The 17,376-nt window shown below is 33.7% G+C and overlaps 1 protein-coding gene across 1 annotated transcript in view; it reads right to left on the bottom strand.

Moving 5' to 3' along the window:
* Nucleotides 1-17,376, bottom strand: part of SHOC1 (shortage in chiasmata 1) — a gene marked incomplete at both ends in the record, with an annotated part of 61,575 nt that overhangs the window by 5,539 nt on the left and 38,660 nt on the right. Inside the window, 10 exons of the mRNA XM_080668322.1 lie at nucleotides 412-561; nucleotides 2,096-2,227; nucleotides 3,979-4,072; nucleotides 5,210-5,328; nucleotides 6,778-6,889; nucleotides 9,121-9,238; nucleotides 11,223-11,401; nucleotides 12,794-12,863; nucleotides 15,137-15,209; nucleotides 16,144-16,322. Coding sequence (XP_080524448.1) covers nucleotides 412-561; nucleotides 2,096-2,227; nucleotides 3,979-4,072; nucleotides 5,210-5,328; nucleotides 6,778-6,889; nucleotides 9,121-9,238; nucleotides 11,223-11,401; nucleotides 12,794-12,863; nucleotides 15,137-15,209; nucleotides 16,144-16,322 — 1,226 coding nt within the window. The remainder of the gene's footprint in view (nucleotides 1-411; nucleotides 562-2,095; nucleotides 2,228-3,978; nucleotides 4,073-5,209; nucleotides 5,329-6,777; nucleotides 6,890-9,120; nucleotides 9,239-11,222; nucleotides 11,402-12,793; nucleotides 12,864-15,136; nucleotides 15,210-16,143; nucleotides 16,323-17,376) is intronic.

Below are 17,376 nucleotides of genomic sequence, written 5' to 3' on the forward strand. Positions count from 1 at the left end.
CACATGAACACCATTTCCTTGATAAAAATTTAACATTTTACCAATGAAGCTAAAGTTCTCTTTACTATAATGAAGGGTGTCAGGATTGTTTGGAAGAGATCATGTAAATCCATTTGCATAGAGTCTATAATTAAATATTTGGGGGCACAATAACATTTCACAATGATTTAAATTGTGATAAACTGACTGTACTGAATTATCTGTATAAGGTAACTTTAAAATGTATAATGTGATTGACAACCTATGAGAATTCTATATAAAATTTAGCTCAAGGAATTTATTTGTTTGCTATCTGAAGTCCAAAACAATTACATTTGGATACCTTCATTTTGAATACCCTTATTGTAAAAATACATACTCAGTTAGAAAGGAAATAAACCTTTATAAGAATATAGATCTCAAATAACTAACCTTTAACACTTTTTCTGGAACCTCAGGTAGGAGTTCCTGAAGTTGACAAAGAGTTGCTAATAATATCCAGTTGAGTGAAGGCCCTTTATTTAACATGAGCTGAGCTACCAATGGGTTAATACATGGAAAATCAAGTAAGTACATTTCTTCCTAGAAAAAAGTTTAAGGAATAATCAGCCAGTGGTCTTTTAAAAGTGACTCATTTTATTCTATTCATTCTACTGGATTAAAACTTTTGTCATTGCACCTACATTCAGTTTGAGATGTCCGGAAAAAAGTATGGCTAGGAGAGAAAGAAACTTTCATACACTCTCAGAATTGTGAAGGACCTGAAAGTTTATTCAGTCTAATCATGCATTCAAAAAGATGTGTTACAATTCACCTTCTTCACATGACAATTGTTTTAACCAATGCTACATTTTCTAAAGAGAACTCTTTTACAGGACTTAGTATAGGACTTCAAGATTTCTTTAGCTCTCCCTTTGTATACCATATACTATCACTGTTTGATTAAGATGAACCATGTTTATGATACTTAAGAGATGTTATAATCTAACTTCTATCGACCAGAACTGACCTTGACAATCTAAAAATGTATGTTTTCAGGTCTAGAAATATAGCAGCCATCTCTATATTTCATTTTTTCCTGAATTGCACTGGCTTTTTGTACCCTCTCTGATTTTTATCAAATGATAGACATGTGAGATTTGACATACCTTGGTAGGACACACATATACATGTCATAGCTAATTATACCCATACTTGCTGATAGTATTGTGTTCTGTTTAAGCACGTCAAAGTTCTGTGATTTAATACATATGAACATTTCATTTTATTTGTTTTATAATTTTAATTTTTGAATAAGTAAAAATCACATGTTTCAAAACTTTTAAAGTACTGAAAGGTGAAAAGTCTCATTCCCACCCCATTACTCCAGTTCTCTGTGGAGATAACCATTGTTATCATTTCTTGGTATCCTTTCAGAGGTATTTTATTAATTTATAAATAAACACATAAATATTAATTTCCCCTTGTTTTACACAAATGGTAGTATACTGCATGCTCTGTCCTGCAACTTTGATGTTTCACTTAACAATATCTTGGATATTATTCCATATTAGTACATAAAGAGCCTTGTCATTCTTTTTTTAATGGCTTCATGATTTGGATATATTTGAAAATAAAGGTAACAGAAACACTGAGTTGGTATGAGATCTTGGAAATATTTATGCTCAGACCAAAGGAATTTCTAAAAATTAACTATTTAATCTTATAAGTACTTTAAAATTCTACTTTCAGTTTCAATAATATAATTGAATTACTGACAAATCATGAAATGATAAAATTTACCCTCTTAATAAATTTAATATTTTTAAATGTTTAAATTTAGGAATTAGAAAAATAGTTATGTTTTTAAATATATTAGGCATTGAAGTCATTACATCACCCTATAATAACTTAGATTTGAAAGTTCATTATAAAAGATCCCATTAAAATAGTTCTGTGAAATTAACAAATACAAATATTTCTAGAAAATGGTTTAAGTAAATGTTGTACATGATGGTATTGTCATACATGCTCATGCAAGCACTGGAGAACAAAATATACTACCAAAAAGAGAATTCAAATACAGGTATTCATATTTGCTTTGAAAATATCTAACTTATTTATTTAGAAAATACACCTTAGATGGTGAAACTTCAAGCCAGGATTTATCTAACCATTCATGAGGATCTCTCTTTGAAGTCATTAAATTGTGGTCAGCAATTTGTCGGATAATCAAGGCAGTCTCTTCCACCCCTGGAGCAAGTATTAGCTGAAAAATATATTTTAATGTCAGACTATAGAAAATATTTGGAAGCAAATTATATCATTCAAAAATTGTTTATAATTAGAAGGAAAAAAAAAAGAACACCCAGCAGAGTCTATGCTTTGAGCACTATTTTAGATATAATTTATTAATTTGTCTGTGTGAAACCCAGGACATTTTTTTGTGTGAGGATAAGCAATTTTCTTTCCTTCTTTAAGAATGATATTCTTGTAGTTTCCAATTTTTGGAACTAAATTGTTTTTCTTCTCTTCCATTGACATTTATCAATAACATCATTTAAATCTATTTGGTATTCTATTTCATCTATGTTAGAAGAAAAAGCAATTTGGCTATCACTAATAATGTTTAATATTTTGCTTTTTCTAGGTTAACCTAGTAGTTCTCAACTAATATAAGAACTTTAAAAAGATAGTGTAAGATTTGTTAAAAACAAAGTTAAAAATAAAGGATATTTGCGGATGAATTTGAAGCTTTATTAAAAAAAAAAAAGCCTGGCTGGCGTGGCTCAGTGGTTGAGCGTCAACCTATGAACCAGGAGGTCACTGTTTGATTTCCAGTCAGGGCATAGGCCCGGATTGCAGACTAGATCCTCAGTATGGGGCATGCAAGAGGCAGCCAATCAATGATGCTCTCTAGTTATTTCTCTCTCCCTCTCTCTCTCTCTCCCTCTCTCCCTTGATCTCTGAAATCAATTTTTTTTTTAAAAAAAGGTTTTGATTTAGAGTAGCCATCCCTAGCATTTTTGGCTTATTTAATACTAAGATAATGCTGCCAAAAGTGTGTGTGTGTATTAAACTAAACTCTAAGAAAGAATTTCGTCATTTCCCCTGCTTCCTGTCTGTCACTTGTGTTTCTTTCCATGCCTTTCTTTCTTCTGAAATGCCAGTCTTTCTCTACCTCTTTCATTTCTATTTTTATCTTCTTTTAGTTCCATTGAAGGAAAGATAGTTCATGGAGTAGCAGTCTAACGTGGAAAGAGCAATAACTAGCCTAAACAATGATGTCTTAGAAATATAAACACGCTGTCCTGTAGTAAAAATTTAAAAAGCAAGGACTGTACCAATCTCAAAAAATAATTACAATTTTTTCTTTCACAATAAAATTTCAAATATAAAATTGAAATACAAATTTCAAATATAAAACTGTTAGTACATATCTGGGGATATAAGTACTCTAAAGAAAGATTTTCTTTAAATTATATTAAATATGTATAGAGTGTACAGAAGTACACCGTTTGAGCCCAATTTTATTTTATTGTTAAGTTTTGGGTGTTTTGAGAATATTTGATAATAGAAGAGTACTGAGCCCCAGATTTGGAGGAATGTCTAAATTTCAGAGCAATGACACTGAAAAAAGAGCTAAGAAAGAAGACTAATTAGAAATTAACAAAATATATGTCCTAAGATTTCCATTTTACAGCAGATAAGAACTTAGTATATCTTTCATAAGTGAGCATTTTTGATCAAGGGATATGTTTATTTTTATTCATATCCTGCTATGTTTCAAATAAATATAAGTAGTAATTAAGAGATAAAATATGATTTTATATTTATTAAACTAAAGACTTTTAGGACAGAAGTTTAAGTGGAAATAATATTCATTAATTTGAAAACTGTTCTCTGACTTTTAGGCAGTTTTGGCTTACCTATTTAATGTTTCTTCTCATTGGGTATATGAGTTTGAGTATAATTTTGGTTTATGAAAAATATTTATGAACAAACAGAGGAAAAGAATACCTTTACATCCAGTTCTTCTGCTTTTAGTCCAAATGAAACTAAAGCTGCGTAAATCAGTGCTAGGTGATGAAGTGTCTTTTCTGTAAAATAATACCTAAAAAAAATTATATTACTATACTTCCACTCACTTTACGTCTGATTATACTTATTAAAAATTCATTTTGTTCTTCATATTTCATGTTATTAACCCTTTGTATGCTATAAGTGTCTATAGATGCTTTAAAAAATAATTTTTCGTGAGAATTTTCAACTGAAAATATTCAAGAACACCTGAATTGTGAGTAATATATTTATTTTTATAATATTCATTGCAAATTGATTTTTTAAATTAAATTCAAAATATCATGGAGTGTGGGGATGGTTTCCATTTTGGACGCGTGGCAGTTAACTGGTTAAAATAACCTGGCTAGCCGAAACCAGTTTGGCTCAGTGGATAGAGCCGAGGCCTGCGGACTGAAGGGTCCCAGGTTCGATTCCGGTCAAGGGCATGTACCTTGGTTGCGGGCACATCCCCAGTGGGAGGTGTGCAGGAGGCAGCTGATCGATGTTTCTCTCTCATCGATGTTTCTCGCTTTCTATCCCTCTCCCTTCCTCTCTGTAAAATATCAATAAAATATATTTTAAAAAAAAAATAACCTGGCTAACCCAATACTGGTATGGCAGACTGATGGGTATTTGTCTACTCGAAATTTTTTGGAAAAAAAAAATTTTTTTTCCACTTCCATTTAAAAAAAATATTGTTAAATCTGGGGGATGCTAGGGTGCGGGGAGGAAGGGGATAAATTTAACTCATCCCCTTACTGGTCAGTGTCTTGGCATGAATTTTTTTTTTTATAATTCTTCATTAATGAACATTAATGAAAAAAGTATAGCAAGATGCTCATTAGCTGGCATATTTAATAAGGTTTTAGAGAGAAGTGATTTAAGAATGACTTATCTTTTAACAGACAAGTCCAGAATTAAAAAGTAATAAGAAGTGAAATACTTAAAGTAGCAATTCTTAGGGAGGTAGAGGAGGAGAGGATGATTTGTACAGCATGTCCAGGGGAAACATATCTCCAAAATTTCAATTTGTTTGCCTATGGGCATGCCTCCACTTTGATAATCCCTGACTTAAGGCAAACTAGATGAGCAAGCAGAAAAGTAGTGTAGCTACTTCTATTCACAGAAGAGGACTGCATAAAACTTAACAAATATGAATGTGACTTTAGATGAAGAAATGTTTACTTACTCTGAGTTTGTTTTTTTGGCATATAAAATTATCCAACAATAGCTGTACTGGAATGATAATGCCATCAGTCTCATAATGATGTTGTCTGATGCCTTCTCACAATTCAATTCTTCTAGATCCTACCAGTAAAAAATAAAATAAAAAGATTCACTAGGTTAACAGTTGTTATGAAAATATTGGTACCATATTTCAAAATCTGTAGTATATAAATTATAGCCTGAGGAGAAGTATGGGCATGGGCTTCTATTTCATGAAAAACAAACAAACAAACACAAAATCACACTGGAAGTATTAGGGGAAAAGCTACAGTAGATATAAAACAACTAGTGAGTTTCAGCAAGAAAGGCTCATGAATCTCCCGAAGTCCTAGATATGAAGAAAGCAGCCTTCAGAGTCCCATTTTGGGTCAAGTCCTTTGTAGATAGGGATCTGGCTACTCCTAAAGGCTATAGAAACTATGTTTAAAATAGATAATTTGCTTCAAATGGTTCCTTAAGGAAGATGAGAAAACAGTAGTTAATGTGCTTCTAGGAATCTCTAAGTAATGATCTGGAATTCTCTTTTTCCTTTAACACAATCTTTGATTGAGCAAATAATTCAGGAAGTGGCTCATTCTAATAGTAACTTATGTAAGTGCTTAAACAGTTTTCCCAAACAATATTTTCCCCAAATAACTGCTTTTTTAAAGAACCTTAAAAATGCAGGACACAGTATCTCTTAAGAATCCTTCTGCCTGGCCAGTGTGGCTCAGTGGTTGAGTGTCAACCTATGAAGAGGTCATTGTTCCATTCCCTGACAGGGCACATACTCCGGATGTGGGCTGGTGCCGATGTGGGGTGTGCAGGAGGCAGCTGATCAATGATTCTCTCTCATCATTGATGCTTCTATCTCTCTCTCCCTCTCCCTCTCTCTCTGAAATCAATAAAAATGTATTAAACAAACAAAAACAAATCCTTAAAAAAAAACCCTCTAACAGAGCTTTGTGTTTCCATCATATAATTATTATATTGTTAACATTTGCTCATGATATTTCTCATTAATTTCTATTCCATTCTGTCAAACTGGTTTCTTCAATTAAGCAAACATCAAGGAGATTCAGATGGAATTTTCATATCTTAAATTATAAACTATATGGATTTTTTAAGAGACTTTCTCTCATTAAAAACTAGCTATTTATAGGCAATTCCAACTTACCTCACAGGAAATCCCATATTACCAAGCATGGACTAATATACTGCTCCCTTTTAAGAAACATAGTGGCTAGCATTTAGTTTTTAAAGTTTTCAACACTATCATTATTATATAAATACATTTAAAAATAGGACAATATACAATATTAAAGATTCTATATTTGCTTTGTCTTAAAGTATGTTAAAAATTATAAGCATCAAAGAAGCTTGGTAATAGACATTTTTCACAGTCATGATTTTGGCATTTATGGCTCATTTGCAAAGTTTTGGAAGAAATCATTAATAGATCGTGTTAAGCTCTCTATAGTAAAGCTAATAATAAAATTACATGGTTATATATATTTTTAATTTATTTTATTTTTTATTGTATAGTTTTACCTGCAAAATTATGGCAGTGTATTCATCAACTGTCACTACTACATAATACTCCATACCTCCAAAGAATTTCATCGACTCACTGCAGCATCTCTCCACTAGTGTGATATTATAGCTGTAAAATACAATATTTGGGGGTGACATAATGAAATGGCTAAGAAAATTCTTTAAGAAAAACTATTGTCCTTCTGCATATAAAATTATTTGAACTACTGTGCTTTTTCTCTTATACATCAATTTATTCAATTTTATCAATTTGAGATTTAAAATTATGATTTATTCAGTATATATGACAAATTCATTGGCTGTGTTGCCGTAGATACTTTGCTAAGTATTACTGAACACAATACTATTACAAATATATTGGCCAATTTATTCTGCTCTTTAAATAATAATTAATGAAACCAAAACATCATGCTATGAGACTAAACATTCTGCATTTATCAGAATTTTCTTTCTCCTTAAAACTGACTTAGATTTTAACTACCCTTTTTTTTTAACTACCTTTTATTAGCTCAGAGGTTTCTGTGAATGCCCCATAGCCTTGAGATATAAAAACAAAAGCATAGAAAGTAAATCTGCATTTTAACTAAGGTCACAGCACAGTCATCTTTCCTTGAGATAAAGCCCAAGTTCTAACATCACTATGACAACGGTGTGTCTTGATAAAATGTTTTATATGATTTTAAAATTATCAGTGTTGATATAACCTAGAACTAAAGTTCTAAAAATGTGAAAATTCATTTAGACCCTCATAGTCCTGTTTCCCAGGCAGTATTTAAAGTCCTCTAAATAAGAATAGTCATTCGTTTTGTTATTTTTAGAATAGTCATTCTCAATGACCCAAAATTATGAATATATAAGTCTGTAAATTATATGTTTTTATTTGCTAGAGCCAAAAGAAATACAATTAAAATATAAATTTAAACAATAATGAAATATTTTTCTTCACAAAATTGATATATGTTACTGAAAAATAATATTTAATAATTATTATGGTGTACTAGAGGAAGAGATATGTACACTGACATAAGCTTTCTGGAAAACTGTTCCTGTGTGATATAATACCAGGCTTGAATCTGAAATAGTATCATATAATCCTATATAATAAAAGGCTAATATGCAAATTGACCAAACGGCGGAATGACCGGTTGCTATGACATGCACTGACCACCAGGAGGCAGACGCTCAACGCAGGAGCTGCCCCCTGGTAATCAGTGAGCTCCCACAGGGGGAGCGCCGCTCAGCCAGAAGCCGGGCTCCCAGCTGGAAAGTGCAGCAGTGGTGGCGGGAGCCTCTCCTGCCTCCACAGCAGCGCTAAGGATGTCTGACTGCTGGCTTAGGCCCACTCCCCGCCATCAGTAGGACATTCCCCAAGGGCTCCCAGACTGTGAGAGGGAGCAGGCCCCCTGAGTACACAAATTTCATGCACTGGGCCTCTAGTATAGAATAATATTTAGCCATTATATATATACTAGAGGCCCGGTGCACGAAATTCATGCACGAGAGGGGTGTCCCTCAGCCCAGCCTTCACCCTCTCCAATCTGGACCCCTCGAGGGATGTCCCAGAGTGTGACATCCCTCTCACACTCCAGGACTGCTGGCTCCCAACTACTCGCCTGCCTGCCTTCCTGATTGCCCCTAACTGCTTCTGCCTGCCAGCCTGATCACCCCCTAACCACTCCCCTGCCAGCCTGATTGATGCCTAACTGCTCCCCTGCCAGCCTGTTTGCCCCTAACTGCCCTCCCCTACAGGCCTGGTCACCCCTAACTGCCCTCCCTTGCAGGCCTGGGTCTCCCCCAACTGCCCTTCCCTGCAGGCCTGGTCACCCCCAACTTCCCTCCTCTGCTGGCCTGGTCACCCCTAACTGCCCTCCCCTGAAGGCTTGATTGCCCCCAACTGCCCTCCCTTGCAGGCCTGGTCCCTCCCCACTGCCCTCCCCTGCTGGCCATCTTGTGGTGGCCATCTTGTGTCCACATGGGGGCAGCCATCTTTGACCACATGGGGGCAGCCATCTTGTGTGTTGGAGTGATGGTCAATTTGCATATTACTCTTTTATTAGATAGGATAGAGGCCTGGTGCACGGGTGGGGGCCAGCTGGTTTGCCCTGAAGGGTGTCCCGGATCAGAGTGGCGGTTTCCTTGGGGTGTGGGGTGGCCTGGGCAAGGGGCCTGTGGTGGTTTGCAGGCCGGCCACGCCCCCCATCTTGGTTGGGTTAATTTGTATACTCGCTCCTGACTGGCTGGTGGGCATGGCTTGTGGGTGTAGCGAAGTGATGGTTAATTTGCATATTACTCTTTTATTAGATAGGATACTTTGCTAAAGTTATGAAATCTATAACTTACTTGGATTCTAACAACTGAAGTATTTCTGGAGTATTAAGAAGTCCTTCAGATGCAAACAACACATATGGAACCTGGATTTCCAAAAGAAAACCACCAAAACTATCCAGCAAGTTGTTTCCTAAATAATAGAAAATTTATAAATATTTCTTTTTTCTCATCCCTCAGCTCTTTCTAATTTTTTACTAAACATGTTCAAGGTATATGTTAAAGGAGTCATATGAAAATGAAAACATATTCAGCCGAAACCGGTTTGGCTCAGTGGATAGAGCGTCGGCCTGCGGACTGAAAGGTCCCGGGTTCGATTCCGGTCAAGGGCATGTACCGTGGTTGCGGGCACATTCCCAGTAGGAGGTGTGCAGGAGGCAGCTGATTGATGTTTCTCTCTCATCGATGTTTCTAACTCTCTATCTCTCTCCCTTCCTCTCTGTAAAAAATCAATAAAATATATTTAAAAAAAAAAAAAAAGAAAAGAAAAACATATTCACTGTAAAACATCAGAAGTCAGAATAAGGAAAGTTCTGAAGAATAAAACAAAAACCATGTTATCCTACTACTTAGAAAAGTTAACAGATTTTACTAAAACTACTATATACTAAAACAAAGTTTAGTACATACTTCCAGACTTTCTCCTATATATTTGCATATCTATACTCACACATGTACACTCACTTAAAAAGAAAAAAGGAAAAGAAAAAAATAGGATTATAATATAACAGAATATTAAAATCTGCTTTATTCACTTAAATATATATTGGACATTTACTATGTAAATATACTGATCAAAATTTAAAATTATGTACAATAACCTATAGGAAATGATACAGATCAATAGGAAAAGAATAAATGCCTCAATAGATAAATGGACAAAGGACATAAACTGGCAACTTACAAAAGAATGGCTATACAAGATCAATTCACATCTGAAAAGATATGAATAATCAGATATGCAAATTAACACAACTATAAAATATTTTCTGCCTATAATTATGTCAAATATTTAAAAGATGAATAATGCTGACTTATTGTAAAGATATGGGAAAAGCATCCTCTCACACTTTCTGCATAAATATAAATTGGAGTAGCTTTTTGGAAGGATATTTGGCAATATATAAATGCGTGTATACATTTGACCCAGCAATTAATTTTACTTCTCAGAATTCGAATTTCTTAGAACAAGTATATCAAGATACATAAGACATAAAACTACTTTATCTTACAGTATAATAGTGAATTGAAGCATTGTAAATGCCCAAACAAAGAACTGATTGAATAAATTAAATTCATCTTTGAGAGAATGAAATAAGCTTCTAAATATAAACAAGAATACTTATTTTTTATCTTTTCTTGGGTCCATTCTTTAATTGGTTAATCAATTTAACATTTAATTCTAAATATCAAAGATTCTAAATAAGAATTATGGTGTGTTTTAGAATTGAGTTGGAATGACTCAGAATTCAAATTTCCCACTCATACTTGAGGTGGATAGAAAGTGACTTATGGCAAATATTGACAGAGAGATGCACTGGGAGTAAAACTCCATGGGCTTTTTCAATGAAATGGCCTGAGAATTCACAACCTTAGTCATGTGAAGTGAGAAATGCAAAGAAACCAAAGTGGCTTTAGATTCTTTTTGAAGTATTTGTGCATAATTTTTGTTGCTTATTAAAAGTTTTCTGAATCAGTCAACATGCTTATTATCTAACATAATTTTTCTCTAAAATTCAATAAAATACTACTGAATAAAAGTATCAGATTGATATTATATATAATTGTAATAAAATTATGCTATTATAAGTAAAGTATCAGGTTGAATTATATATAATTGTAATAAAATTATGCTTTTATAAGTAAAATTTAGAGGTTAAAGGGATGAAGATAAGTATAATCAGTAAAGTTTGCTTTTCAGATGAGGAATATGAGTATGACACAGTTAAACGACTTGTTCAAGGTTACATGGATAGTGGTACAATTAGAGCTTAAACTCAAGTCTTCTCATGCCATAGCTTATTCTCTTTCCACAGATAAGAAACAGAGAACAGAAATTTCATTCTAGTAAAACAAACAAAAAAAATTAGTTTATATTCTTTAGTTTATATTCTTACTCTTTAAAACTGTGTCTGGAAGCATCACTTTAAAGGCCATGTATGGAATATTCAATTGTTCGCAGTGTTTAGTCCAACAAGAGTTTTCTACGTAGTTGTATTCCACCACAAATGAGAAATTACTCCAGGGAAAATCAGCTCCAATATATTGATTAGGTACCACTACACAGGAACTTGTACTGAAGACAAAATAAAGCAAAAAAAAAAAAAAAAAAGCAAAGAAAATGTAACTATACATGTGTAGTTATTTACTTGGAATGCTAAAAGATAACTGTTTTTGGCTTATGTTACTCTTCTCTAATCCATGCCTATTTATCTTGGAAAAGCACTGGTGTACTTTCTGTTTATTTGTTCTCCAATTGTGCTCATCTTTTTTTAAAACTTTTTTGATGGTCATAGTTTTTTGTTTTTTCAATTCAAATATAAAATACTCTAGACTAGCCCAGCTGGCATGGCTCAGTGGTTGAGTGCCGACCTGTGAACCAGGAGATCATGGTTCGATTCCCGGTCAGGGCACATGCCTGGGTTGCAGGCTCGATCCCCAGAGTGGGATGTGCAGGACGCAGCCAATCAGTGATTCTCTCTTGTCATTGATGTTTCTATCTCTCCTTCCCTCTCCCTTCCTCTTTGAAATTAATAAAAATGTACATACACACACACACACACACACACACACACACACACACACACTGTAGACTATTTCACATCCTTAAATGCAAGGGACCTTAATTTTATTAACTGAGTCTTATCCATAACAGACAAGTCACCGTGAGAAATCAATCTCATTTTCCTACAAATGTGAGGTTTCAATCTTTGAGAATCTATATAACAGAGTATTACCTGACAACTATGAAGTGCAGTTATTTTTTTTTCCTCAACGGGCTTCATAAGCAATTTAACAACAACAAAAAAGGTGAATACTTAAATATCCATACATAAAGTTATCTTTCCCATCTTCAAATGTCATATAACAGCACTTACTATAATTAAAATTCTCTACCACTGCTTTCTACCCACAGCAATGTAGATAAAAGTTAAAAGGTATTTATGTCTAGCTTTTATGGGCTTCTATTTGATTTACATTTTCTCTTTTTATTATTTAGATCCAATATTAGGAATAAATAGTTTCTGTCAAAATAAGGCAAAATAAAAACATTTTTAGTCAAGTTGACATGAACTTTATCATTAGCAGAACCTCACTGAGAGAATTTTTAAAAATATACTCTAGGAAGAAGGAGAACCCAAACAAAGGAAGGAAATATATATATAAGAAAAAGCTACACAAAAAAACTGGTAAGTCTAAATAGACACTTTCTGTACTGACAATAACAATTATAATGATAATTTGGGGATATTAAAGCAAGATTGAACTAAATTTCTGGACAACAAAATATATAACACAAGGCAATGAACTGAATTAAAGTGTGTTCTGTGTGAAGCATTTTTCAAGTACAGGGTAGAGACATTAACTTTATTAAACCTTTTTTTTAAAGTTAAATTCTAGGAGAAATTGTGCTTTTCCTGGGGAATTTGTATGTTTGCTCCCCATAGGTGAAGATATACACTTTTACCCATTTAAAACACCTTCAGATTCCAGAAAATCTTTTCTTTTGTTCGACTGTAAGACAGTCAATGTTAAACCTGTTGGGAAAAAGGAGGAATGAAAGAAAGATTTTCCCAGTGTTTTGTTCATGTGTATTTTTAAAGTGTGTCATGTATTCACTACCACAAAAATGAATGAAACATCTGTGAAAAAGGAAACTGCTTAAAATACAATTTGGAGGATTCTTTTTCTAAATCTAGGGTATCAGAAAGTTTAAACCATGGGCACTATTTCTGTGTGAATGTTGTGTGTATAAACATGGAAATTCTGAGTTTACTTTGTAAAATAATGAAGTGGATAAAAAACTCAATTTTAAAATAACAAAATTAAACTTACCAATTCTGTGCAGTTAACTTTATTTTACTAAAAATTATGGTAGAGTTTACCATTTTTCTCTTGTAAAATTTTAAGTACATAACTAAACATCAGGAGACTGCATTTCAATTTCATGTTACTAACTTTTTAACAAAATATAATAAACTCCACAAAATTCTATATCCACACATACAGTTTATTTTTTACAGACATATTTAAGAATAGCTAATTCTAGTTAAAATAAATTCTACACTCTACTAGTGTACTCTGTCGATTGTAAAGTTCACAGTGGTATGATGTAGTAATGACAAAGTAATGCTTAATTATATCACACTTGAATTGCTATGACAATAGATTAGGTAGCAATAAGAAGGAGTATGATTTTTCTTTTATAATTTATAAAGTCATATAATTTAAAAGTTAATCTCCTTAAATGATTTGTGTTAGCTATGAATCCAAAGCAGATTACTTGCTGAGTGGATTACTAGGATCTTGCAAACACATAGAATGATGGAACTACATTTTTACTTTCTAACACTCAATAGAAAAAAGGGCCTCTCTCCTAGATATAGAGAATAGTTACCAGTTAGAGAGTAAAAACATTTTTCAGTGTGTAAAGTCAATATTTTTGTGTCAGCAGACTTTGTGATGATATAATTCCAAATACCAAAAGAAATAGGGAAATAGTGTAAAGCCTAGATAAGAAGAAATATATGTACAGTAATAATTTGTCAATATATCTTAAGTGACATCAAAGAAAAGGTGCCCCATTAAGTAGGTTTAAATATTCTTCTTTGTGGGGCAGGAATATTTTCTCAACTTCTTCACAAAATAAAAAATTCCTTTGGTTACGCAGATCCCTTTGTTTTTTATGTTAACATTGCTCAGCATTTTGCTAATTAAAAAAATTTTTTTTCCAATTACTGTACCCAGATTCCAGATAACTGTGGCAGATTCAGCCCTGCAACTGTTAACTATCGCTCTAACTTTTGGGTACTAGTAAGGATCTTGTGAATTTGGTGAATATGAACTCATCTCCCCAGTATTGGAAAACTGAATGAAATAATAAGACACTACAGAGAGCGGGAGTGGGGGGAGGCGGTGGGGGGAGCGCAGAGAGAATATCAGATTCTAAATGAGAAGAATACAGGGGAAGCCAGGGGAGGCAGTGTCATCTGGGGAAAATTAGGTTTTATTTAAGACAAGGAGGTGAAGAAGAGTTTACATATAAGCAGTGGGTTCCACAGCACAAGGTGGAAATGGCTGGCAGAGGAGGCCCTAGTGGGTAAAAGAATGAACTGAAGAATGACAGTGGAACAAGAGAGATTGAGGTTCAAATTCTGATTCCTACTCTTACTACCTGTGAGATTTGGCTTGTTACATTACCTTTATGAACTTTAGTTTCTTTATTTGTAAAATTGAGTTAGTAAAACCTATTCATAGACTTGTAAGTATTCACTATTATTTAGTAACTAGTAGACATTCAATAAAAGGTATCAATTGATAATAATAATAATAATAATAATAATAATAATAATATACGTATAAATACATTTAATGTTCACATAAGTAACAGGCGTCCTCAAACTATGGCCTGCGGGCCACATGCAGCCCGCCGTGGACATTTATCCGGCCTGCCGGGTGCCGCTGCCTGTCCTGCTTAGCAGCCGACTCGTCCCGGGCCCGCAGTGTGCATAGGAATTTGTTCATAGTTTTTTTTTTAAACTATAGTCCGGCCCTCCAATGGTCTGAGGGACAGTGAACTGGCCCCCTGTTTAAAAAGTTTGAGGACCCCTGTAATATAGAATATTTATATTTTGCAGGTTTATAGTCCAGATTGATTTAAAAACTGGTTAGATATCACTGAGTTATTTACTTTTAAACAATAAATTTTATGCTATGTTAATTATATCTTAATTTTAAAACTTGGTTAGATCAATACATTTTTATGTTCAAGTATATATTAGCAAATGAAGCAAAACTTAAAATTGCATACCTTCCATTTTGCTAAGGGTTTCAATGAGTAGATGTTTTTCACCATCTGAGTCCATTCTTATTATAATCAGCACCTGACCAAAAATAAGAAGTTCTCATAAATGTATATCTGATTGCTTATTCTTTTTCATATATTTGCTACAGTGACAAAATAACAAACTTAATTGGTTATGAAACTAATGGCTATACAATTACCAAGTAAATATTCATGGTGTAAGAGATATGCTTAAATACAAAGTAAGGTCAAATATTAATGAGGAAAATATTTTGCAGTAAGACATTCTTGGCTTAGGGGTGGGAGTAAGGACAACAAATCAATTTCAATTTTAAATTTTTTACTGGTTATTTTAATTTATTTTAATGACTTAAGCAAGTTACCAAGTAACCATAAAGTTGGGGATAAAAATATAGGAGGGACAGAGAGGAAAAAGAAGAAAAAGGCCAAATTCGTAACCAGATTTAATGTAAAACATTTAAAATGCTTTTCTGCTTGTAAATATTTTTAAAAGTATTTTCTCTTAAATATTTATTAATGTATCTTCATATGCTTGAGGTAGGGTGGGCAAAAATTTCCAATATAATCCTAGGCATAAACTAAGTGTTTTGTTGTTGTTGTTCTTTTGGTAGAATCACATAAGATGAGATTTTGGCTCAATTTCTAAAAATAAATTATTATAGTTCTATTATTGGTAAATTTTCATGAACTTACAAGGACCAGACAACATTCATATACTTATAAGAACCAGACAACATTTTTGAGACTTGGAGAATCAATCCATAAAAAACTGTATATAATAAAAATTGTTTTTTAAAATTCAAGGCATGTGAATAATTATGCAAATCATCCTTTCTCTGGACCCAATTTTGTTCTGTTAACTTAGAAGAAAACTATTGAGGGACCAAATAGTATAGACTATTTTATAATTTCAAAATTAAATTTAAAAATTTATCTTACATCCAGTTCTTGTTTAAGCTAATTACTGTTATTTGCTTTATTCCAGTACTTACCCTAATTTGCTGTTCACTTTGCATCCGATTTAATATCTGACATTTCAATTCTTGTATTTTGTAGTTGGTTTCAGGCGTTTTTTCCCTAATAAACTGTACAATCTCTAGCTGCCTCCAAATGTCATCCAAATAGGAGCCTAAAATGCTTTTGTACACATCTTTTGCATTTGACAAGTATCCTGTTAAAACAAAATTGTGTGTGTGGGGGGGCACTTTTTGTTCTTTGAGAAACTCCATGGACAAAAAAGAACTAAAATTTCCTTTCATCCTCTTGGTTTGAAACTCTGCATCGTTACCCTTGAATCTTCCAGTTTGCTAGCTTGGGAGAGGTAGGAAACTGAAAGCTGCGAGAAAAGACAGAATTCTGGAAGGGAGCCGAGCAGGCAGCTAGACCCCCACAGACCTTTCTTCTTCTGCCACTATAGAGAGGGAAGGAAAGGAGAACAACCTAACTTGTTCTTTGATTTCAAGAAGTTTAGAGGAGTGAAAAAGCCCTCCACTAAAAATGTCTAAGGCAGTTAGGTTACTCATTATGGCTTGGTATGTAGGGCTTACGAAGTTAGTTTTCCAACAAGGATTTTACTTTCATAATATTCTTTAAATTTTTTTTTCTCTATTTCAGAGACAAAGGGAGAGGGAAAGAGAGATAGAGACATCAATGATGAGAGAGAACCATTGATTGGCTGCCTCCTGCACTCCCCGCACTAGGGATGGAGCCCACAACTTGCACATATGCCCTGACCAGGAATGGAACTGTGACCTCCTGGTTCATAGGTCACCGCTCAACCACTGAGCCACACCGGCTGGGCTATAATATTCTTCAAAGTAGCCAAATAGTAATGCCAAAGTTTAATTTAGTAAATGCATTTCTTTGAGAAGCAAAAACAATTCAAATATGTATATAGCTCTCAATGGTCTCACCTAATCCTAGGGTAAATTGCAGAGTACCTAAAGGTGAATATGCTTCAAGCAATACTCCATAGTCTCTAATCCAAGATTTTGATTAGTATTGAGCATAGGTGAGTCAAAACTTTCTCTATAGCACAGGGAGCTCAGATATGCTAGAATCTGATATTCTGCCTTACTATTATGCTTTACATCAGCCTGAGTGTTAATGGGATTGATAGTCTTTTATGGAAGCCAGAAAGACTAATGAAGACAGGAACTAAATAGAAGGGCATGTGACACTATACCAGGGGTGGGCAAACTTTTTGACTCGAGGGCCACAATGGG

Source organism: Plecotus auritus (genome assembly GCF_963455305.1).
Source record: "Plecotus auritus genome assembly, chromosome: 5".
NCBI classification, from domain to species: domain Eukaryota; kingdom Metazoa; phylum Chordata; class Mammalia; order Chiroptera; family Vespertilionidae; genus Plecotus; species Plecotus auritus.